We start from the raw sequence: 24945 nt of genomic DNA on the forward strand, positions 1-24945 counted from the left end.
GCAGAGAAAGGCAGAGAGGCTGGAGAAAGCAGCCTGCTTCAGTCCCGTGGGGTGGGGATGTACAGCGATGGTTCTGGAACAAGCAGGCCTCTGCTGGAAAGACACTGTGGGGGGACAGCCAGGCTTGAGGCTTCGGTGTTCGTCCTGCAGGCAGTAGAGCGTTTGCAAGCATCAAGATAATGCCCTTGAGGGGCGCCTGGGTGGCACAGCGGTTAAGCATCTGCCTTCGGCTCAGGGCATGATCCCGGCGTTCTGGGATCGAGCCCCACATCAGGCTCCTCTGCTATGAGCCTGCTTCTTCCTCTCCCACTCCCCCTGCCTGTGTTCCCTCTCTCGCTGGCTGTCTCTATCTCTGTCGAATAAATAAATAAAATCTTTAAAAAAAAAAAAAAAAGATAATGCCCTTGAGGCTTGCAGACCCTGGAAGCAGTAGAGCAGCAAAGGGACACGGTCAAAGCGCGCACCTGAGGCGGCTGGTGTGAAAACACCACGTCTGTCCTCACTCTGACGAGGGAGGGACGGGCTGAACCCAGCGCAGAGTCGTGCAGCGCAGGAGCGACAGAGCCTCGGTCCCAGCTCTCTCCACTGCTCCCAGGTTGAAGGGCCTGAGCAGGGATGGGGAATGGCCCAGGCTCCATGCCAAGGAGTCTTCTATCCCAAGCAGACTGGTGCCCGAGGACCAGAATCCTGCCCTGGTTTTCCCAGGCCCCGTGCTTGGCTCGCACTGAGCCCCAGGGACCTGAGGCCGCAGATCTGCAAACTTCCCAACCATAAGCATCCATTAGGAGCCATCGGGGATGATGTATCTTTCTGGGTAAAGCGACCCTTGTATTATGACAGCTCCTTGGCAGCCCTGCTGCGTTTCAGAGAGAATTAGAAATGCTTTTCTTCCTTAATTCTCCTCTCCTGCTGCTTCTAATCCGATCGACATTGCGGTCTGCAAGAACATGCCTTGGCCCCCTTTTGCCAGAAACTGAATTTACATGGAAAGCAGCTGCTGGGGCAGGGAGTGGAGGGCCCGTCGGGAGGCTGGGTGTGCCGTCCCCAAGCCTGGGTGCTGGCCCTCCGGCCTGGAAGGGTGGGAAAAGCCCGGGGGCTGACTCTCAGCTGCTGCGTAACGTGGGACAAGGCTCTCGCCTGCTCTGGGCCGGTTTTGTCCCAGGTAAAATGAGAGTCCGGACAAGTCAATCTTCGGGGCTCTGACAGTCAGGCTTTGGGATTTCCCTGGCAGAGGGGCCCTCCCCATCCAGGTGCAGACCTGCCTCATTGCCCCATGTCCCGTGGGCCTCCACCAGCCATGCCCTGTCCCCATCTGGGCCTGTCTGGGGAGGTGAAGAATTTCGGGGCTATGGAGCTCAAGTCTGCCTTTAGGACAGCTGAGGGTTATTGGCCAAAGATTTGCCAGCCCTGGCTTGCTCTCAGCCCATGACCTCAAGTCCATATACGGATCCAGTGTGCCCACTGCCACAGGACCATATGGGACGCAGCCAGCTGGGGTCAGCCAGTACCTTCAACAAGCTCGTCCATACTGGTCATCTCCTTACTCCACATAGCAGCCTGGGGTGGGGGGCGATTGTCGTTGCTTGTTACAGGCAGGGGAGAGCCAGAGAGGTTAAGTTAGTCGCCCTGTGTCACACAGGGAGTGAGGAGATGGGCTGGAATTTGAACCCAGGTCTTCTGTCTCTAGCCCTAGACTATTTCCACTGTGCCTTGTGTCAGGAAGAAAGCAGGATGAGGGGAAGGGGGAAGGAAGGAAAGACACTTCCCGTGTACCCACTGTATGCTACCCCACCCACATGAGTTCACTGTGGCAGCCACGAGAATGGGCCGCACGGTGGCTCCTTGGGGGAGGCCCCGGCTGCTCTACTTTGACATGCATCTGGGCCCATGCGGGAGGCCGTGCCTCCTGGAGCTGCTTCCGGCAGAGAACTGAGTGGCAGGCCCTGCAGGGATACTGAGGCAAGATCCCTGCCCGGGAGACGCAGGACCCCCTGACTTCCAAGACACTGCAGCTCCCTGAGGACTCCTAGTCTGGGACGCTTCCACCAACCTCCCTCCCTCCCTCCTTCACTCCAGGTCAGACTTGTAACTCGGCCCATGGCTCTCCCAGCCTCCCCAGCTCTCTGGTTTTCTCTCATGCTCACACTTCCCCTGTTGAAATCTTTTCCTGTTCACTCTTGTCTTAGCGTCTGCTTCTCAGCCCTGAATTAACCCAATGTATACAATTAGCTCCATTTTACAGACGAGGAAGCTGAGGTGCGGTGAGGTGAAGGGTCTTACTCTGGAACCACCATCCATCCTGCCCTGTCCCCTAAACCGAGGGTCGCCAGTGGGCAGACAGCCTCGTACTGACACCCTCTCTCCCCTGCTTGCTCCTTAGCTGCACGCAGGCCCTGACACCGAGACCGATGTCCTGACCGAGTGTTTGGCCCTGCAGCAGCTCCATGGGTCCACACAGCTGGCCGCCAGCGACAGGAAGGGGGGCCGCACCCTGGGCCAGGAGCTACTCCCAGGTACGTGTGCAGGGAGGCAGGGCCGGGGGCACAGCCCCGCAGGAAGACAGCAATGCTCTGCGGGCTCCCAGAGGCCACATGGGCACCCACTCCTCTGGTATACATTCTTCCACGCTCTTCTGTGGCTCCACTGCCCACAGGAGGAAGCCCGGGCTCCTTTCAGCCTGGCCTTTGAGGCCTCACGGGGCCAAGGCATTCCTGGTGGCCGCCCACCCCAACCTTGGCCCAGCCAGCACAGTTCCCTGAATATCTCGTGCTCCCTCTCGTCTCCAAGCCACTGCATACACCTCGTCAGCCTCCTCACCCAGCCCTTCTCTGAGGCGGCTCCTGTACTTCCTTCAGGCCCCGCCTCAGGGTTCAGGCCCAGACCTCCACCTGAAGTCCCATGTGCGCCCCACCGGGGCTCCACACCACAACAACTTGCTTCAGAGGAGAACACCGAGGCTCAGAGAGGTTGGGCCACTTGGCCATTACCACTTCCAGCCTCTTTAACTCTGTGGCCCATATATAGAGCCCCTTGACCCCTGGGACCCTGCAGGCCCATCCGGCCAGACACTCAGAGCCTCTGTTCCAACTGAGGTAGCCTGTCTATCCTCCCCGTCAGCTGCTCAGGTCCCAGGCCTCAGCAGGGGGTCCTCGCTGCGTGGCTGGCCGTGTGGCCGGCGGTGTGGCCGGAGGGACGAAGCCCTCTGACAAGACTGGGGCTCTGTCCTCCCCTCCCCCCAGAGAAACCACTGTATCAGAGCAGAAAGCTCTTCCCACCCTCTGGGATTTCTTGAAGTGCTGTAACCATTTTAAACATGTTTTGTTTTCTGATTTTTAATGCTTTCCCCTTAGTGTTGGAGTAGCAGCAGATTTGAAACTGTCAAAGCCCTTACCAGACCGCCTCAGGCAGGGAAGGTGTTTATACGTTCTCTGGGTTGCCCATCATAGGGATCTGTGCTCACAAAGGTCCACAACGGCAAGGACACGCCAGGAGGACGGGTCTATGGAGAGCAGGGATCACACCCTCTTCCGTGGGCTGCTTCTCACGAGGTCCGAGTTGCTAGAATCGACCGCAGGGATAAGGGATGTGTTGAGGGTTCTGAGGCCCAGCAGGAAAGAGGGCTGTGACTGATTAGCCCTGGCTGCCCCGGGGCAGAGGTCCCTGCAGCCCCACCATTTTTTACCCTGGGAGGACTCAGGATTGGGCAGGAGGCCGACTGACCCAAGGTCATGTGGAGAAGTCCGCAGCAGATACCAGGCCAGGGCCTGTCCCAGGGAGACGGGCCAGCGATAGCCATCTCTTGAGCACCCGCCTGGGCTGGTCACTAAGCAAACATCCCCTCATTCAGTCCCCATGAGCCCATGCTGCAGATGAGAAGCAGAGGCACTGAGGTGGCATCATGGGTGGGAGGGGCGTTAGGGTGACGCCACGCCTGCCCCGGCCTGCTCAGACGGCAAGCGAGCGGTGTGTTCTCTGCCTCAAGCCTCGCTTTCTCCCCCAGACCTGCTGTGACAACAGATGTGATTGCGACGTGATCGCTTATAGAAACCCAGCGTGACAGATAATTTTATCATTATTATTGTCGCTGTTGCTCGCGGTGAATGAGAAGAGTAACTGTTTACTCACCCAGCTCGTCATAACGCACGGCCAACTGTTACTGGATGTGCCAGGAGCCATTCTGGTGGCCCTACGTGTACACGTTAACAGAGGCCTCACATCAGCCTCAGAAAGCGCAGGCTACTGTGCTCTTTCTTTTCCAGATGAGGAAACAGTCCTCGAGAGGTTAAGTACCTTCTTCCTGAGGCTCCGCAGCCAGTTACTGGCAGAGGCCAGCCTTGCCCTTAATCGGAGGGTCTGCTGCCTCGCCGCTGCTGATGCCGCACCCGCCGTCCTGGCACCTGCTGTGTACCAGGCCCTGCGCTGGTCCCTGTCCTCAATCTGCTTCCAGCACCACGGGCAGACAAGGGCCGCCAGGCAGACCCAGAAGTTCTGGATCCCTCCGGGTGTCAGCCGCCAGCTTCCTCCACAGGCCACATGGCAAACGCTTGGGGCGCAGTTGGGAACAGATGTTAGGGCCAGAGGTCAAGCGCTCGTGGCTGATGATTGATGATGCTGATTTATAGCCTCGAATGGTGCATCTTGGGGAGAGGCCAGCAGGCTGCATGGCGTCCGCCTCCCGCCGCCCCTCATGGTGGGGTGACTCCCTCATTGCCAACCGCCGTCTGTCCACACGCTCAGCGTGCCTAGCCCACCGTGTGTCTGTCTGCGCGGCGCTGGACAGGGGACGGTGGACAAGGGCAGGGGGAAATGGGACAGATTCAAGGAGTATTAGGACACAGGAGTCCGAAACAGAGCGGTGAGGGAGAGGCAGGAGCTTGCAAGGGTGACATCGAATTTTTGTTGTCCAACAATAGGAAACTCCCAAGAGCTTGTCTCTCATCAGGAAGGCCCAGCTCTCTTCACAGGAAACCCTCAGGAGTCTATCTGGCAGTCTCCTTTAGCAGACCCAGGGCAATGTGATGGGCAGTGAGGACGTGAGAAGCAGGAGGTCAGCACGGCTGAGGCAGAGAGAACAGGATTTATCAGGATTCTAGGCCTTCCTAGCTGTCAGGCCCCCAAATTGGTTCAAGATGGCAGGTGAAGAGGTGCTTAGGAGGGTGGTGAGTGAAGCAGGCCGTGAGCAGCACTGAGCCAGGCTCTATCCCCAGAAGTCCCCTCCGGTGCCTTCCTGACCAAGCTGGGGAGGATGCGCGGTGAGGGAAGTGGTGGATGGATGGGTCGGGCTGCCCATGGGAGCAGAGGGCCCCAAGTTGGGAAGGGGTAAGGACTGGGGCTGAGAGGCAGAGGGCCCCCAAAAGCCCATCAGAGCTCGGGGTCTCATAGCCAGCCCACCGTGAAGCCTGGACCATAGGCCCCTACACGGACATCTAGGACATAGCCTGAGCTGGAACCCCAGGCCAGGTCCTGGGCCTGGCTTTAAATGGACTTTCTTTTGTTATCCCTTGGGAGGCCTGTTTCGCTGCAGTTGAGGCTTTGAGCTTGTCGTCCCTGCCCTGGCCCTGCTCAGTTCCTGGTAGTAGCTTCCTGAATTGCAGGCCTAGATGAAAGGGGCCAACCTGGGATGGGCTAGCCTTGGAACCCCAGCCACTGGAAATGGTAAAATTTCCTTCTTGACTCCATCCATGAAAAGAGTGTGCTGTGTGTTCAGATGGTCCTCGTGGTGAAGAGCGTTGGGCCTGGACCCACGAAGACCGGGCTTCTCTTCAAACTGCAGCAGCTGACCCAGGGCAGCCCTGACTAATCGGTGTGAACCCCACATCAGTAGAGCTCTGGGTGTGGCCCCCAGGTCTGCAGCGTTGTCCCGGGCCATCAACTTGATGACTTAATTTCTAGGAAAATGCTGTCAGTTTCTATTAAAATTCAAATAAATGTGGCCAGATCTTAAAAGGGGAAAAAATTGGTCCCATTTTTTTTCAGATAAAATGGAAAAAAACTTGCCACCCCTGCTGTGTCCCTCTCAGGCTCTAGTCCCAGACGTGGGGTCCATTCTCCCCTCTAATTGGGGTTCCTTGGTGAAGCATTTGGGAAGCACTGGCCTCAGGAACTCCTCTCAGACCCTCAGGCCCTTGGAGCAACATCTGACTATGACCTAATGTCCCCCATTTGATTCATCCCCCACCTGTCTTCTTAACAAGGGTAAGACCCTTGGGAGTAAAAGGTGAGACAGGTGGTATCACCCCGCAGGCATCTTCTAGAGGCTGAGAATCGTAGATGAGAGTATGGCTGCCTTCTCTCCTCCGTCGGGACCCTTGTGTCATACACAGCCTATACAACCGTCTGTGGCATCCCTTCTCATAGGTCTTCTAGGCCGCCTGCCATCCAGCTGGCATAATCATGCTGTCCCTGGGACTCCTCACAGTGGACATCCAGGCTGTGCTTGCACATCTCTGGGGACGGGTGGTTCATTTCCTCCAAACGCAGCCCATTACCCTACAGCAGCTCTGCCTGTGAGAAGTAGGGCCAAGCCCTGAGTCTCAAGCTTCTCTCCATTCCAGGATCCTTGTCTGCTTCTGGGGCTACACAGAACAGCCCTGGAGACTTGAGGCGGCATGCTCCATACAACCCCCACCCTAAAAAAACACACACGCACGCACACGCATACACGTGCACGCACACGCATACACGTGCACGCACGCGTTTGCAGCCTCACCTGCTAATGCCTCTGACAGCCCTTGTCAGTCAGTCCACCTCCGCTTTCAGGATCGGCCTCAGCCCCACACACAGCCCTGCAGCCGGGGCATGAGCAGCTGAGTGGGGCCGTCCTCTCCTTGTTTGGGCCCCTGACCTTCCGTTGATACGACCGTGCTCGTTTCCCTTCGTGTCTTTCTCTTTGTGTCGGCGGGCGCGCAGCTGCTGGGTTGCTCACAGCCACTTCTAGGCAGTGGCCGAAGCCCAGGGGTATTTGTTTGCTTCCCTGCAGGCGTGTATCCTGGCTCCATCACCCCGCATAACGGACTCGCATCAGGCATCCTGCCCCCCGTGCAGGAGGTCCCTGCCCGGCACCGCCCACTGGACGCCAGCACCAGTTCCCATCACCATCTGTCCCCTCTCCCCACGGCTGAGAGCACCAGGGACGGGTACGTACAGCAAGCGGCACCTGCACGGGGCGCAGGTGGGGGCAGACGTCCTGCGCGCTCCGTGGTTGTTACCGATAATGCAAACGGTCAATAGTTATGCAGCACTTACTGTGTACTGCACTCTGTGCCAAACACCTGCTGTGCACAGTTTCACTGGCGCCTCAGAGCCGCACACCAGGTAGAGGGTATTGGCACCTGGACTTCTGACACCCCACCTCGTGCATTCCTCCTCCCCGGCCGGGGAAGATGCTGTGCCCTGCCCTGCACCCTGGACTGCCGTCCCAGGCCTCCTCGGGAGCCTCACTCTGGCTTCTCTTTGACCCACACCCCGTATCTGGTGAGCAGACGGGCCGCTGCCCACTCCAGAGGTGCTCCTCTGGCCTTCAGCCCTGCTTCTGGCCACGGCAGCTGTGGTCACTGCCCCGCCTGCTGGGGCTGTCCGGGGGCCCATCATGCAGGATCACAGCAAGGACGAGCGGCCTCTTCCTATATTCAGTGTGGTTCCCATTGCGGCCACTAAATTGGCCGGCGATGGTAGATTGCTAATTGCTGGCCCCGGGTGCTGCCAGAATCTGTTAGCCTTGCACGCAGGAGGAGGGCAGCCACAAACCACCCCCCCGCCGCTGCCCTCCCCGCCACTTTCACTTATCGCTAGCAGGACCTGATCAGACTTGTCCCCTAAGGCCTGGCCTCAGTACCCTCCTCCTCCCCTGCCCTTCCTCCCCAAGCCTAAGCCTTGGCATTGGCCGGCCTGTGCCTGGGGCCAGCCTGGCTTCATCACCAAATCTGTTGTCCAGGGCTCCTCACTAGGCTCCTTTTGCTACTCGCTCATCCGTCATTCAGTGCCCAGTTATTGAGCCCCTGGTGTGGGCCAGCCCTGGGCCCGGTGCTGGAGCCACCAATGACCCCAGCCCTGGAGAAGCTCACCATGAGGAGGGGAATTAGACCTGCGGGGATTGGCCACGCAGGACAAGGGCTCCGAGGGAAGGAGCAGAAGGGGCTGTGGGACCCAGAGGAGAACCCGGTGTGGGGGAGGGCAAGCGGGGAAGGCTTCCTTCCCGGAGGTGGTGCTAGGCCGGGCCTCCACGGTTAAGTAGCAGTTGACTAAGTGGAGAGTTTGGGAGGAAGGAGCTGTGACAGTGCAGACATGGTGAGAGCTTGGCGTGTTCTGGGAAACAGGTACCTTCATGCGGGGTGACAAGCTCAGGAGGGAGGTCACTGGGGCCAGATCACACGGCCTGTGGCGGGACTATATCTGAAAGGTGCCGAACAGTGATGTGGTCAGTATGGGGAGGACGGCGTGGCCTGCCCCATGGGGCTGGTTGCCAGGGGCAGCATCAGGTGTGGGTGGATGGCGGCCTGAGCCAGGGCTGGTGGGGGGAGGAAGGACACCAGGAGGCATTAGCCACGGAGAATCAGCGGCCTCGAGGAAACGCTGGCTGGACAGGGAGAGGAGGAGCCACCAGGGATGAGACCCCGGGGAGGCAGAAGTGCTGTTCACAGAGCAGACTGTGGTGAGTGGGTGGAGAGCCACAAAGAGGCAGCCTGATGGGGTACAAAAGGGGACCCAGAGAATCAGGCCTCCCTGAGCCTCAGTTTCCTCCTCTGTAAAATGGGTATTAAAATACCCTCCTCTAGGAAGGTGGTGAGGCTCAGCCATGCCTGACATGCACGTGCTGGTGGTGTACGTGTCATCTCGTGCAGGTGCCAAGGACACCAAGCCCCTGGCCCCCACCCACCCACCGGCTCAGGCCACCTGCTCACCCACCAGTCAGCCCCAAAATATCTCCAACCAAACTAAAATAAACCGCAGAGGCCATTCCCTGCTCAGGCCTGTGCACTCTGCTCCACCTCATTCATCACCTGCCAGCCGCCTGCGTAAGTGCCCGTCACGAATTCCTACAGCGAGAGGCAGAGTGATGACAAGACCAGGACAGCCCAGCCCGCCGTCCAACCGCCCGTGCCTGCGGGAGCGGGGGCTCGAGTCATCCCCACCGGCCAGGCGCCCGGGCTCCTTCGGCTGGGCTGCGGGAGAGGAAGGCCCTCAAGCCTGACACCAGGCCCAGGCCCAGCTTGAATGGGTTTCTTTTTTCAGCCCCTGAGAAGAGAGGCAAGGCGGGGGGAAAGGCCTTCAGCCTCCCCTTCCTGCCAAAGTCAACAGGGAAGGCCACTCGCGGCTCCCCGGTGGTTTGCTGGGACATTTAAATAGCTTGACAGAATTATCTGATTCACTCAAAAATATGCTAAGAGGGCCTGACTTCATGACCAAATTTATTTACCCTGGCTCAGAGAAGACGCCGAAAGGGCGGGTTTTTTCCCCCAGCCCCATACGAGGTATGAAGCCCTCAGTCTGCCAAGCCAGTGAGGTTTTATATTAATTTTTATAGGTTCCAATTGAAGCAAAAATATTTGATTTAAGAATCATTTGCATGACTCAGAAGAGGAGCTCAGATGATCTTTTTTCCTTTTAAAGAGTTCAGGTAGAGCCGGCGACCTCAGCCTTCAGGTCTGCTGCGGAGAGAGTCGTGTTCTGTTTCATTTCACTGGCTGTGAAGGTGGCAAATGTGAATTTATGGCAGGTTTGAGACAGGAAAAACAAACTTTGAGAATGCATGTTTTTTTTCCCCTTCAGATCTGGTTCTCCTTAATTCTGCAACGCTGTTAATCTCTGGGTTTTGTAGCTGAGCGATTGAGGAACCCGTTTGTTAGTATCTACCAGCTGTTTGCTGTGTGCCAGGCCCAGTGCTGAGCACGGAGCCCCCAGGGCGGAGGCCTGACCCTCCCGCAGGAGCTCCCAGGGGAGGGGGCGGACAGGAAGTCAGGGAAGAGCGGCGTGGGTGCCAGCATGGGGCGGGCGTAAGGCAGGTGGGCACCACGCCGCAGCCCAGCCTCGGCCAGAGAACCGCCTGTGAGGACACACGGCTTATGCACACCCCTCCCACCCAGTTTATAGACCGCAGTGATAGACCCTGTCCCATTCGACGGCCCTGTGAGAAAAGCCTAAAAATAGTCCTGAGGATGATAATGAGAAGTCATGGAGCCTTGATGAGGATTCAGCTCATTAACTTGAGGCTGAGGGGGTACCTACATGTGCGAGGTATTGGGCTGGGGCCCAGGGGTCCAGCACAGAGGCCACCGTCTCTGCCTTCCACACACTCACAGTGGTGGGGTTCCGACATCGAATGATGGCAATGCAGCAGAGGGGGCACCCAGCAGAGCTACAGACATGGAGCCTACTGGCCTCTCCCCAGATCTTTCTCTGTTTCAGGATAGTCTTGCTTCCCTCAGAGAAAGGCACTGATCTGTCCCCTTAACGCGCCATGTTTTAGAGGGTAGGCAAGGGTAGTGTTCCTGGCCCGGAAAGATCTCCCACAGCTGCGACATGGAATTTGTAGTGTGTTTTAATGAGGATGGTCCAACAAGTCCACAAAGGCAAATAGAGTGGACACTGCACGCCCCCACCTCTTTCTGCCATGCACATAAGGGCTTTACAGGCAGTGAGCCTTCAGCCTGGTCCGCAGAGCCCCCAAGTCCATCTGACCCCAGGGCCAGGTTGGTTCCTGTGAGCGGACCCCAGAGGCATAGGTGACAGCCTGAGGAAGAATCCCGGGCTGCAGTGACGTGCATTCCAGTTAGATGACCCACACGGGCTCAGCTGCGTCCAGGGTGACTGCACAGCTCTCAGCTGCTGATCCAGATCATGAGCTTCCAGAGAGCACAGGTTCAGGCCTGCACCATCTCAGGCTCAGTAGGAAGGGAGGTGGTGAGCCCCCCATCACAGGATGTATGCAAGTGCAGGGATGGAGACAGAGGTCCCTGAAAGCACACTGTGCAGGGGAAGGAAGCCCAACATAGACATCGGAACTATCTGCTAGTTTTCTTCCCCTGCATCTTTATAACAATGATGGTGATTCATGGAATGGCTAAGAATGCATCTGACATATTCGGTGCTTTGTTTACCTTGATTTATTTAATTTTATCCTCATCCTAACCTGGGAGGTGGGTGTGTGTGGCCAGCACTAATGTGGCGAGCCGTCTCTGAACCTTGCTGTTTGGATCTGTGAGGTGGACACAAGAACTTCTCTCACGGGCTGAGGGGAGGCGGAGGCTTAGCAGGTGGTGACTGTTAGAGCCGCGGGGCGCTCTGCTCTGGAGCTGCCAGGCTGTCAGGGCAGCTCTTCCGGGGCTTGTCCTCCAGGTGGCCAGAGCGCAGGCGCAGTGAGAGTGGCAGGCTCCAGCGGGGCTGGCTGGCACTTCGCCCAGGTCATGAGTCCCAGTGTGCCGGCTGGAGAACACAGCGACCGGGGGAGCAACACAAGGCTCAGAGACATTAAGCGTCTTGCCCAAAGTCACACAGCCAGTGAGAGCAGATGGGGTTTAAAACCACAGTTCTGTCGACTCCCAAGGTCATGCTGATAATCAGTGTTCCTTGCTGATTACCAGTCCTGAATATCAGACAGAAGATCTTCACTGATTCCTCTGGACTCTCAAGCTTAGAGGACTTTCAAATTTAATTCCAGTTGGAATATAATCTGAAGTAAAAGCTTCCTCTTCTAACTGCACTGTCTTAAGTAAGAGCAGATCAGGTAGTGAGCTCAGCGTGGCTGGAGGGAAGCAAGCAGCAGCCATGCTTCTGGCCCCCATGGTCCCCAGAGCCTATCCTGCTGATGACTATCTCTGTTCTCTCCAGGTTGGGACCCGGCCTCCTCTCCCCTATGGTCAGCCCACTGAAGGGGCTCGGGCCACCACCGCTGCCACCATCCTCTCAGAGCCATTCTCCGGGGGGGCAGCCCTTCCCCACACTCCCCAGCAAGCCACCCTACCCGCCTTTCCAGAGCCCTCCACCCCCACCTCTGCCCAGTCCACAAGGTAAGTTCTGGCCAGGGGCCTCTCCATAGACACCCACTGACTCCTACTCGGGGTTCCTGAGGGGAATGGGGCACTGACCTGCGGAGACAGTGGGTCATCAGAATGAAGAAGGGCACTGAGGGCTGCCATGGGAGAAGCTGGGAGTCAGGTGACCCAACACAACTAGTCGGGGGCACTTCCTGGAGGAAATTCCACTGGAGGGATGAGGAAGAGTTTGCTCCATTGACAAGGCATTGACAAGGCATTGAAGGGAACAGCATTGGCAGGGGGTGGGAATGGCCTGAGTGAGCAGGCATCTCAGCAGATGGGGGTGGAGGACCACGAATGACTCAGGTCAGGTGGTGCCACTCAAGGCCACCTTACCCTCCCCGCCTCCAGTGGCAGGCAGAGCTGGGAAAGGGGCCCAGGACCCCCGGCACCTTCTCCCCCCTGGAGCTCTCTTCTCTCCTTCACTCCCAGCATGGCTGGACAGGACGATAAGGGAGGCTGAACAGTACAGCGGGGACGGTCCCCTCCCAGCCCCGGGCACTCATCCTTTGCTAATGCAGCCCCTGCTGCCTCCCTTTGCAGGGTACCAGGGCACTTTCCACTCCATCCAAAATTGCTTCCCCTATGGCGACTGCTACCGGACGGCTGAGCCAACAGCCGGTGGGGACGGTCTGGCCGGGGAAGCCCACGGTTTCAACCCCCTGCGGCCCAACGGCTACCACAGCCTCAGCGCACCTTTACCTGCCACCGGTAAGCCCCACCTGCATCGCCTCCGTTCCCTGACCACCTCCCATGTCCGAGCCCTGTGCTTATGCGCGTTCTCCTGAGGCCCGGGGACAGCCCAAAGAGGTAGAGTCATCCCCACTTGACAGAAGGAGAAATCGAGGCTCGCAGAGGTCCCAGGACCCCACAGAATTGGGATTTGCATTCTGCCTGCCTCCGAAGGCAGCGTTCCTTCCACATTGTCACACGGCTGATACGTGTCTGCGCTCTGGCAGGTTTCTGAAGACAGAGAAGAATCGGGCTGGGAGCTTGCGGTCTAGCTGATGCTTCCCTTTAAATATTTACTGAGCGCCTGCTGTGTGCCAGGCACAGGTGCAGACCTTGGGGATACAGCAGGGAAGGAGACAAATACGGGTCTCTAACAGATAAAACAAGGCTGGAGTGGCCACGCTACTAGGAAAGGATGGAGCCTAGAGGTTGTGCTTGGTCCTTGTGCTGCATCCGTGTCCCTGCAGGGCCCTGGGCCTTCCGCAAGTAATGCCCCCGCTGCGGTGGAGAAAGCCAGCGTGGACTCGGGCTCAGACCAGCAGGGCCGGTCCCGATCAGAGCAGGGGCATCGGGGGGCTGGGGCCAGACCCTCCCGGACTTCCTTAAGCCAAGCCCCAGCCCGAGTCAGCCTCCAGGCCCGCATCCAGCTGGCAGCTACAAGGCCTGGGCTGGATGGGGGTCCCAGACAAAGGGGAGCCTGCGACCCCGTGCCAGAGGCCCCTTGGGCAGCTCTGGGTGTGTGCAGCTGGGGGCAGAGGATTAAGGACATAGGGACAACAACGAGGCCGTAGATGAGCCTGTGGAGATGTGTGGGTCCATCTGCACGTGGGTCCATGTGCTCCTGTTGGCACACAGGCTGTCCGGTCAGTGTATGTCTTCTTTCTTCCCACGGTTGTGGTGCACGTCTGTGGTGCCTGTGCGTGTAGGGCCCGCACGAGTGGGCTCCAAGCAGTGCGAGCCCCCGTGAGGATTTAAGGAGCTCGCAGGGCACAGGTGCTCACATCTACACACGTGTGCAGACGTCATGCTTGCGCTGATGTTCACACCCTTGTACACACGCATGCTCCCTACCCCCTCATCCCCACCTGTACGCACCCTGTGTTGCCCCGTACCCATCCCAGGACCCCTGTCGTGTGCACAGACTGCGTTCGAGCACGGTATGTCTGTGGATGGGCGCGCGTCGTGCCCATGCATCATAGGCAGACGTGTACCCCATCCCAGGGTGTGTGCGTGTGGAGGTGTGTGTTTCCTGTTTGCACGCGCGGATTGGTGTGTGATGAGGACTGGCCACCGTTCCCAGCACTGCTGGTTCTCACCATCCGGCCCGTGGCAGGATTTCTGGGTTTAGCCACGGGAATAAATAGCTGGGACCGGCAAGAGGCAGCGCCCATGCCCCCACAGCAGCATAGTGCGTTCTTCTGGCCCCCTTGCTCCCCTGCTATCTGGGTGGCAGCCCAGCGTTCGGGGCCCATTCCAGGACGCTCGCACGGCCTACACCTCCTGCCAAGCTGCGCATAGACTCGCAGGATTGGTTCGAACGGACAGGGTAGGGCTGTGGGGCCTCGGGAGTGGTTCAGCTGAATCCCACTGCACAGATGGAAAGACTGAGGTCTGCCTATCTTAGGCTACGGAAATTCATGGCAGCGGCTCAGGGACAGAGCCCTTAGGCCAGGGATTGGATGAGACAAGCTCTCCAGGCCCCTCCATGCTGAGGGCCTCTGAGCACTGACCCCACCCAGAGACAGCGTGTCCAGTGGCAGAACCAGGTGTCTCGGGGCCAGATGGATCTGGGTTCAAGCCCCAGTTTCCCCACTTACAAGCGAGTGATCTCGGGCAAGTGTCTTGACCTCTCTGAGCCTGTCTTCTCAGCTGTGAAATGGGGTAATGACTGCTACCTCATAGGACTGTTGAGAAACTGAAGTGAGATAAGACTTCCAGCACCCAGTGAGCGCTCATCTTCTTCTTTGGGTTTCTTGCGTCTGGTTGGGTGAAGGGACCTGAAAGAGTGGGGATGGGCCGGGTTCCCTTTGCCAGGAGGGGACCAGCCCCCGAGGACAAGAATGGTGATAGCCCACCCCTCCCTTCCCCACCTCTGCCCTACAGTCCAGCACTGGGTGACCGGCTGCCCCCAGCCAGCCAGCTGTCTGTGCAGCTGCCCTGGGCACCCTGGGGGAGTGCAAGGCCTGGAGCGCCTCGTCCTACCCACCACCTCCCCTGTCTGTAAGAGCAGAGGCTCAGAGCAGGCCCTGCTGAAGGGACACTGTGAGAAGGGACCCTGGGCAGGAGGATGGGGTCAGGAGGCTGGGAAAGGATAACGAGGCCTAGCCCCTGCATTCTCCAGCCCGGACCCTGTTCCCCACCGTACCCACAGGCTACGAGGCCCTGGCCGAAGCCCCATGCCCCACAGCGCTGCCACCACAGCCGTCCGAAGACATGGTGTCCAGCGGCCCCGAGGACTGCAGCTTCTTCCCCAACGGGGCCTTTGACCACTGCCTGAGTCACATCCCGTCCATCTACACAGACGCCTGAGGAAGGCCCTGCCCGCCCCCGTCCCCCCACCGCAGACACTCCCGTGCCCTATGGCTGTCTGTCCCCCCGCCCCGTGCACCCAGCCTGAGCCACCAGGCCACAGCCCCCCACAAGCTCAGGGTGCCAGGTCTGCGGCCGCTGCCCCGCGCGGGCCAGGAACGCTCGCCTGAGCCCGAGCTGGGTGCTCAGAGGCGCCTGTCAGGATCCGTGACTTGCGACATTCCCTGGACTGGGTTTTCCTTTTCTCTCCCCAATGGTTTTGAAATCACAGACCTCGTGTATATAAAATGTACAGAACATGTTTTCCATTCCCCTTCCAGTTTTATATTTTGGGTTTTTTCAAGAAAAACATTAAAAACTGGAAATGAGGTGTGGGGGCCTGGTTCTGCCCACGAGTCGGCGTCGAGGCCGAGGCCAGCAGCACGGTGGAGGGGTGTGCGACGGAGCCGGTGTGGGGGGCTCGGAGGCACGGGGAAGGGGGCCCGCCTCCCACGGCCCGCACCGCCTGCTGGTCCCAGGACCACGGCGCAAGGCAAGCGAGCGGACCAAGGCTCGGGCTCAAACTGGAACCCAGATCACCCGGCCTAGACCTCTGCTCTCTGCACGGACTTCTCAGCCGGTAGAACACACTTCCATTCTGGCGCTGGCTTCGGGGCAACAGGGAAGGCCGAGGGAGGGCAGGGCAGGTCTTCCAGAGACAGGGCCCAAACAGCCGCCCCAAGGCAGGGGTCAGGCTACAGACAGCTTCCCTGGGATACATCCCCACCCCACCCCAAGCCGTCTGGGAGGGGGGAAGAAACCAGTTCTGAGGGCACCGAGACTCACTCGGGGTTGCTGTCCTCCCCTGCCTGGCTCCCTCCCCATCATCCAGGCCTGGGCAGATGGCCCGGACAGTGTCCTGCATCTTGCCACGTCACCCTGAAGGTCACCTGGTAAAAAAAAAAAAAAAAGTCCTCCAGGACTTTCTGCCTCGGCATTGCTGAAGTGAGGTGGAGTAAGGGAAGCCGCGGGCACTGAAGACCCACTGTGTGCCGGGCCGCCCTCGGGCAGCTCTGGGGGGCGCTCCTGTCCCCTTTTAGGTGAGGTGGGGCACTCAGGGTTCAAACCCAGCTCAAAGGAACACCTCTTTGTCCCACGTGGCTGGGGCAGGGAGGCAAAGCAAGATGGAAAGGTATAGTCAGTGTCTCCTTTTTTTTTTTTTTTTATGGTTTATTTATTTTAGAGAGTGCAGGATGGGGGAGGGGCAGAGAGAGTCTTCAGCAGACGCCACACCGAGTCCCCGATGCAGGACTCCATCCCACAACCCTGAGATCACGACCCGAGCGGAAACCAAGAGTCGGACACTTAACCAACTACACCACCCAAGGGCCCCCAATCCCTTTTTTATAGAGAAGCAAACTGAGGTTCAGCCCAAGCTGTGACAGAACTAAGGCCGCCACCTGTGTGCGTGCCCGGTCTCTCCCTACAACCTAGGGAGGCCATGCGTGCCGCTCTCTGCCCAGGACTGACCTGTCTGGACTGTGTCTGGGGCTCCCTTCCCTCTGGCTCCCAGCTGGCTCCAGCCAGTAAGGAGCCCAGCTCGGGAAGGGATGCGGAGAGCAAGGGCCCCTGGGTGGGCTCTGTCCTCACTCAAGACCCCGGCTCCAGCTAAGTGGCCCCCCACACTTGCCGGTCACGCAGCGACCCCCCGTCCTCCCTCTTTAGGCCTGGGCTGGGGGCTGGAGCTGCTCCCACTCTTAAGAAAGCCCGTCCCTCGTCTGCTTGTAACAGCCCTTCCCTTAAACCCTCCTCACCTGCCCCAGTCAGCGGACCATCTGTTTCCTGCCAGAGCCTGCCGGTGACCCTATTTTGCAGATGCAGAGACTGAGGGACCGGGAAGGCACAGCCAGTGGGGGGTAGAGCAGGGGTTCGAACCTGGGGACGGGGCTCCAGAGCACACGCCCTCACCCACTGCACTTCCAGCCCTTAAGTGTGCAGGGCAACCTGGCTCCCACCTCCTGCTCCCAGAGCAGGCCCAGTCCAGGCCCCCCGCGGGGAGATTCTGACCTCGTGCCACACAGCGCGTGGGCATCTGGGGTGAGGACCCAGGCGCCCCGGTCCCGTAGTCCCATCCTGCAGTGGTTTTATGGAACTAATTAGGTCGTGGCAACATTGCTTTAACGGAGATGCTCGGGAATCAGTACTGCATGTCATTGTCAGCAGTTAATCCACTCCAGATAAGCAGAATGAAGCTGTACAATGAGGACATATTTCTATTAATAATGAAAGGGCTGAGCCGTGAGCAGGAGAACACACAGGGAGCTGGCAGTTGGATCCCATTTAGTTTCTGAGAGACAGAGAGAGGGAGAAAGGGGGACAAAGGCAAAGAGAAAAGAGAAAGAGAAAAAGGCAAGTGAGCTGGAGACAAAGGCCCGGCACACAGTAGGGACTCAGTCGTAGCTGCTTTCATACTGACCCTGAGCTATAAACGTGACTGCCCCCTTCCCCTGCTGGGGTCTCCTCGGAGCCTCCGCTCCTCCTCTCGGCACAGGAGGTCTCCCGCCCAGATGCCCGCGGGTCTCCATCCTAGTCTAGTGAGCGCAGCAGCGGGTGGGCGCCTGCAGCAGGACCCGCCAAGAGACTGGACCTGAGCTCCCTTCCCGGCCATGTGTTCCTCGTCCCCTATTTAGGAAACACTGAGAATCGCGGCCCCTCCTGAGCTCTGACCGAGTGCCCGGGACTGCAGGCAGGACTGTGCTGCCATCACGGGGCGGGGTGCGTCCTGCCCACCCTCACACAGGGGCTTCGGGTCAGGGGGAAGTGGTTAGTGTCTCGTACCTGGAGAGGCCCTGGGGGATGGAGCCCTGCTGGGGGCCCCACAGGGTCTGCAGGGTAGTGGAGCTGAGTCTGCGCACGAGCCCTCTCGAAGGGGGCCCCAGGGTACAGGCATGGTGCCCGGGCCTGCCAGGCGACCACACTGCCCTTCCAGCCCAGCCACTCCAGGTGGCCCCTGCTGCCCTGCCCTTTGTCCAGTTCAGGCTGAGACTGACCTGTCCCCCCACCTGCCTAGTCCCTGTCTCCATCAGGGGCCCTGTGTCTTCCGTCTCTCCCTGTCCCTCTGTCTTCTGTCCCCTGTCCCTCTCTGCTCTCCCTGGTCCCCCAGCAGTCCTCTGCCCCTCCACCCCCCATCTCCCCATCTCTGCTGAGCCCTTTTATCCCCCCATTTCTCTCCGTCCCCCTTCCTCTGCCCTGCCCAGTTCAGCCCCCGAGTCTCTTTTTCTTCTGTGTCTTTCCCCTGTCCTCTTTAAACTGCAAGTCTTTCTTCTGTGCCCCGTCCTCCCTGCCTTGCCCCTCCTCGGTGACTCTCGCCTCACTGTCTGTGGCCTAAGACAACATAGGGCCCTAGGGGCTAGGGGGAGAGGAGGCCAAAAAGAGCGTCCCAGAAGAGTGCTGGTGGCACAGGCCCTTGGGGCAGGGGCCTCTGGTCACTCGACCCCCTCCTCAGCCACCTGCCAGGGGTCTCTGGGGACAATGGGTATCAGGACCTCCTCTTCTGCCCTTCATGGCCAGGCCCAGGGTCCCTTGATGCTGGGCACAGGGATCTGCCTGGACTCCCTCTGACTCCAGAGTCTCTGTTGCTGCTGGCCCTTGGGGTCGCCCGTGATCCAGGCCATCAGAACTGGCTCCACCCCCTCACTCCATAGCTGGGCAAACCCAGGGCACACGGAGAGTGGGGCACCGAGCAAGGGGGAAGTCAGGGGTGCCAGGCCCACTTTATCCCTCGGGCTGCCCCTCCACCCACTGCTGTGAAGGGAGCGGGTGAGCCTCCCGCTGGGAGCCCAGGAGGCAGGTCCCGTTCGGCGTCCCCCCGGAGGACTGCCCGGCCCCTGCAGCACACAGCAGGCGCTCCGTACTTGTTTGTTGAGTGCATCCGTGGAGCATGAGAGCCGGGACCCGTCTGCACGGAACCTCAGCGGATCGGGTCACAACATGCGTTTGTGAGCTCACTGCGCCAACCGACCCTCGGTTTCCAAATGAGAAGACCGGTCCCGAGAGTGTGACGCATCCAGCGTTTACAGAGCAGGTCGGTGACCAGCAGTGGAGAGCCCAGGCCTCCGGGTCCCCAGCCTGCCCTCTGCCCAGCCCATCCCGTCGGCCCACCTGCACCCCGATGGCGCCCCCTGCCTTCCGGCTCTGCCGGCACCGACGTCGTAAGGACACTCCGCGAGGTAAGTGTCATTAGCCCATTTCACAGAGGAAAGAACTGAGTCCGAGAGCATGAGGGCGGAGCTGGAAGTCCAGAGCAGGTGTGTGGTCCCCGCGCCGGGCCACCCGCCCCTGCCGACTTGGGTCCTGGGGAGCGGCCCGAGGAGATTTGGTGCACCCCCTTCTCTGCCAGCCAGAGGGACCTGTTAGGCTCTTACAAGTCCTGATTTATATACTCGCCTGGGCCATCAGCCCTGCCAGGGATTTATAGGTTTCTAAGTGATCGTGTCTCTGGAGGGAAATGCAAACGGGGCATGAACCAGGAAGGAAAGGCCGCGGAGCCAAAACGCTTCGGTTTATTCCCAGGGGCCCCAGGCCTGTGGTGCAACGGGCCCTGCAGAAGGCCCTCCAAGGAGCCGGTGAGACGTTGGGCCTCCAGGAAGCTGCATGCCAGACCTTTCCACCAAGGAGATGTGCCCTGTGTCTGCAGGAGGGTGGGGGCGCCTGAGCCCCCGCAGGGCCAGGGAGCATGGGGCGCGGCGCTGGATTTGGTCAGAGCAAAGAACGGGGGCGGCCGGGCCTCAGGGTCATTTGGAGCAGCTGGGGGTGTGGAGGGGATGGAAACAGGCTTTGCCTCAAGTTGAAAATGTTGAAGCTGGAGGATGTGGGCCCAAGTATAGTATTCTCTATACTTTCGTGTATGTTTGACATTTTCCAGAAAAAAATTGACCCAGTCACAGCGTGGCCAGGCTGGGATTTCCTTGCTTGCCTGGCAGCCTAGATGGGTACAGGAGGCGAATTCAGACTAGGGTCCTGGAGGAGGGTCTGGGGCCCAAACTCACCTTTACTGCAGGACTGTCTTGTCACAGCAGGGGACGCGTTGGAGGCCTTGTGTCCCCAGGGCCCGGCACAGGGCCTGGCACACGGTTCCCTGGATGAATTTGCCAGTGACAATAAGAGTCTGTGCAGAACTAGGGCGAGGACAGGGGGAAGTCCGCTCACGTCACACCTGAAGCTGGCTGCAGGCACTGAAGCTACGCCTCAGAGTACGAGAGACTCGGGGGGACTTGGAACACAGCCCCAAAGCTCTGCCGAGTGCCCTGGACAGAGGGTGCGGACTATACTGGGAGACCCCCAAGCAGGTTGGGGCCGGGGGCAAATCTCAGGTTTCTAAAAGGCAAAGCCCTCTAAAGCAGAGTAGGCTACTTTAGGATGAAGTGAGCTCCCCATCCTTGGGGGTGTGCAAGCAAGAGTGGACAGGAAGCTCTGAAGCAGTCCTGTCCCTGGGTCACGGATTGGACTGCACAACCTCCAGACGCTTCTCAGGCCCTACCTGAGACAGCAGCTGTCTCCTACCTACACAGGCAGCAGTGGGGCCTGTCACCCCAGCATCGTTCCTGAGGCTGGGCTTAGGGCAGTGTGTGTCCAGGTGATTAATTGCGAGTTCGCAGGGAAAGCAGGTGGCCGAGGCTTGGGTTACTGCCTAAATATTTTCTCAGAGGTTCGGGGCTGGCAGACCTCACACCCAGGCAGCCCAGGACAGCGGGAAGGGGCAGCCATGATGGGGGCCTCTGTTCTCATGTTTCCCGACTAGGAGCCCGTGTGTTAAGAAACCAGACTTTGTCTGGAGGCTTCAGGGAAAGAGCAGTGTTGATCTAGGGCTGCAGGCTGGAGCGCACGAGCTTCTGTCGGCCTTTGGAATCTGGAAGGTGGCCAGGCCACAGGTGGGACAGCATCTTGCCAGCATTTCCCCTCACAGATGGGGAAACCAAAGCTCAGGAGTTCAGACTGGCCCCGAGGGTGGGGGCAGTGAGGAATGGTTGTGATGTACAAGAGAAGAGATTAAGTCCCAGAGAAGGAAAGGCCACGCCCCAGACAGCTCAGTTGACCCATCTGCAGGATGCGTAGCTTCAAGCAGAGCCATCTTCTCCCCCGTTGACGAGAAATTGGAATCAACTGAGAGTTTCCACACCTCCACACACAGACCCCACCTCTGAGCACTGGCATCGGCTCTCTGAGGGAGGGCAGGGCTTCTGCGTGTGAAAGGCTCCCCAGGAGGGCCCAGTCCTCGCAGGGAGGGATGGGACCACTGGCCAGGGTTCCATTAAGGGCTCCCACTTACCTTGGCCCAGGCACCGTGAGTGCTCACACGTGTGTTCGTTTAGCCTTCACGAAGCCCTGCAGGGCACGGCCGTTCACCATCCCCATTTTACAGATGCGAAGACTGACGGCCTGAGAGGTGAAATAAATTGTCCGGGCTCACACACGGGCCAGCCAGGCTTCGGACTCCTGTCCTCCTGACCGCAAAGCCCTTGCCCCTTGGCAACCTCTGCGCCCCAGCACTTTGCTGTCCCCCAATTCCTACAGTGTGTTGTGAGGCCATGCTGCGATGCATTCCTGGGAGTGGGGGGTCAATCCCAGTTACCACCTGGGGGATCGAGGGCTCTAGTGGGACAGGAGATCTGCCTTGTGGACCATGAACAGACCTGCCTTGTGGGCTGTGCCTGGGCGACCCGGTATTTTCGCCCACGTTTGGCACCTCGCCCCCACCTAAGATTTCCTCCACGTCAGCCTCGCCTCCACCGCCAGACAGCGAGCAACCTGAGGCGGCACCTGGCAGGGGACTGGAGGCTGATCCCCCAGAAAGGAAGTTCGAGGGCTTCTCCTTCTGGAAGCAAAGGGGGAGGTGAGGACAGCCCCAGGGTGAAGTCACTGAGTCCTGCGTAAGGCTGTCTGCCTGGCCAAGCAAGGCGCTGCATGTTGAGCCGCGTCTCCATGGAGCCCAGCTTTACTAGGTGGCTCCGTGCCCCAGAAAGGCCTGGAATGTGACAGGCACATATCCCTCTCTTTTTATTGATGGAGAAACTGAGGCTCAGGGAGCTTGCAGCTCTCGAAAGATGGGGAGGCCCCGAGTGTTGACAGCAGGGGTTCCTGTGTCTCCAGAATTGCTCTACTGGGGCTGTAGGCAGGTTGCCTCACTGAGTCTGGGGTTCTACTCTGTCACATGGGACAGTGGCCCTCCCTCAGCCCGCAGAGTAAATGGGGCAATACCATCACATAGTACGTGCTCAATCAAGAAGTAGAACCATATTGCTTCCGTTTGAGGACCGCCCATTAGACAAATGCCCCAAGTAGTCGCCCCATAACTCTAAACCAAACTTCACATTGCAAGTAGGGAAACTGAGGCCCAGGAAGTTGGTATGATTGGGGACATTTGGCAATTTGACAATGGATCCAATCTCAGGATTCCTATAGCAGGGCTCACATCACCCCAAGCTGTCTTGGGCAGAGGCCTCCCTGGTCAGAACACTCCAGCCTGTCTACTCAGGGCCTGTGACCTTGATTCAAATCCTGGCTATGCATCCTTAGACAAGCTCTCTCTGGGCCTCCATGCCCTCAACTGAGAAATGGAAAATCATGGTGACATGTAAGGTGCACTGAGGGGTTGCTGTAGGTCAGGTCACCCAAGTCTTCCTTCCACACAGCAAAGCACTCAGTATGTCACACAGCATGAATGCCAATAGGTCAGCTGGTGACTCCCACACAGCTGTGGCCCCTGGCCCCCCCGCCCCAGGAGATGGCCCCAACTCCCAAATCTCATGGCTTCAAGGTCCATCTGTCAACAAGACCTAGAGTTTCACCCAGGCCACCTCAGAGAGGCCAATCCCTATTTTACAGATAGGGAAGGGTAGGAAGTTGCCCCCGAGTGTAGAACCCCAGCCAGGACACTTCCGTCACAAGTCCTTTTTCTGAAGAGATCCAGCCCAGAGAGACTTTAAACTCAGCTGTTCCTCATTTTCCTCTTGAATCCCTTGGCTCATGCCGATCAATTCATCAAACTGTCTCCACGTCTTCTCTGAGCTGGGCACAGGAAAGTGAGATTCCTCAGGCTCGTCCTAGCCCTGGGCAGCCTCACAGTCCAGGGGAGAAGACAGGCTCATAAACAGCCCCCATTAGAGCCCTTGTCACATTGCGCGAACCAAGTGCCATGCTCACACACTCCCACTGATGAGGTGCTTACTACCAATGAGGCAGCCTCTTTTATCTTTGTTCAGCTCTGACTGTGAGGAAATCCTTCCCTTGGCATTTTGGGCATGTGAGATGGTGAAATAAGGCAGTATATGTAGTGTGAAAACAATTTTCTAAAAATATATATGCATCTAGAAGAAAGTTTAGATGAATGTTCTTCCAAAGATTAAGAGTGGTTTGTCTTTGGAAGATGGGGTTGATGGTGACATTTATTGCTTCTTCATGCCTATTCCTACTTTCCAAATATACTCCAGCTTTTTTCAGCCCTAGTTTCCTAAGGTATAAAATAGGGACAAAAATTTCTACCTCACTGGAACTTATGTAAATGGGATGAGCCATCTGAAAGGGCTAGATATACAGTAAACAGTTAATAAATAACATGGTATTAGTATTACTTGCAGAATGCCTGAACCCAAAAAGGGCTAAAGAATATCTTGGCATCTCTAAGTCCCAATCCTCTCATTTTAAAGGTAGGGACACTGAGGTTTGGAACTGTTGCCTAGGGGAGAAGGAAAAGGCGTGAGTGACCATTTGACAGAGGCTGAGACATGCCTCTTGTTTTCCTTGCTTGGAACCCAACAGGAGCCTGTGGGAGAAGTTGCTGTTCTAATATTTTTTTTGAAGTCTGCCCAAGACCAATTTTAAAACAAACCAAAAAAAAAAAAAGTTACTAGAGATAAAGGGGTATATGTGGTAAAAGAGTCAATCCATCAAGAAGATACAACAATTATAAACATAAATGTGTGAAGAGCAGAGCCCAAAATACATGAAGCAAAAACTGACAGAACTGAAAAGAGATACAATTCAGTAATAGATGGAGGCTTTAATACCTCACTTTCAATAATGGATAAAACTAGGCAGCAGATCAGCAAGGAAACAGAAGAGCTGAACAATACTGTAAACCAGTAGGCCAAACTGACATCTATAGGATACTAGAGGTTCTAGCCAGGGTTATTAGGTGAAGAAATAAAAGGCATCCAGTTTGGAAAAGAAGTAAAACCATATCTATTTGTAGATGACATAATTTTGTATATAGAAAATCCTAAGGAATCCACAATAAAACTGTTAGAGCTAATAAACAAGTACAGCAAAGCTGTAGAATATGAGATCAATACACAAAAGTTAACTGAATTTCTCTGCATTTGCAATAAATAATCAAAAGTGAAATTAAGAAAAAAGTCCATTTACAATAACACTGAAAAGAGTAAACCAGAAGTACAAAACATGGATTCTGAAAACTACAAAACATTGTAGAAAGAAATGAAAGAAGACCTAAATGAATGGAAAGACATCCCATGTTCATGGATCAGAAGACTTAATATTGTTAAGATAACAATACTCTGCAAGTTGGTCTACAGATTCAACACAGTCCCTATCAAAATCCCACCTGCATTCTTTGCAGAAATTGATAATCCATTTATATTATAAACTCGTATTA

General features: G+C 57.5%; 1 protein-coding gene across 1 annotated transcript in view; it reads left to right on the top strand.

Annotated features, from left to right (window-relative positions):
- Positions 1-15661, top strand: part of GLIS1 (GLIS family zinc finger 1) — a 219307-nt gene extending 203646 nt beyond the window's left edge. Inside the window, exons 6-10 of the mRNA XM_048220484.2 lie at positions 2381-2513; positions 6980-7136; positions 11827-12005; positions 12576-12743; positions 15136-15661. Of these exons, the coding sequence (XP_048076441.1) occupies positions 2381-2513; positions 6980-7136; positions 11827-12005; positions 12576-12743; positions 15136-15293 (795 nt within the window). The 3' untranslated portion in view covers positions 15294-15661. The remainder of the gene's footprint in view (positions 1-2380; positions 2514-6979; positions 7137-11826; positions 12006-12575; positions 12744-15135) is intronic.
- Positions 15662-24945: the final 9284 nt, after the last annotated feature.

This window comes from Ursus arctos, unplaced genomic scaffold (genome assembly GCF_023065955.2).
Source record: "Ursus arctos isolate Adak ecotype North America unplaced genomic scaffold, UrsArc2.0 scaffold_12, whole genome shotgun sequence".
Classification (NCBI taxonomy): domain Eukaryota; kingdom Metazoa; phylum Chordata; class Mammalia; order Carnivora; family Ursidae; genus Ursus; species Ursus arctos.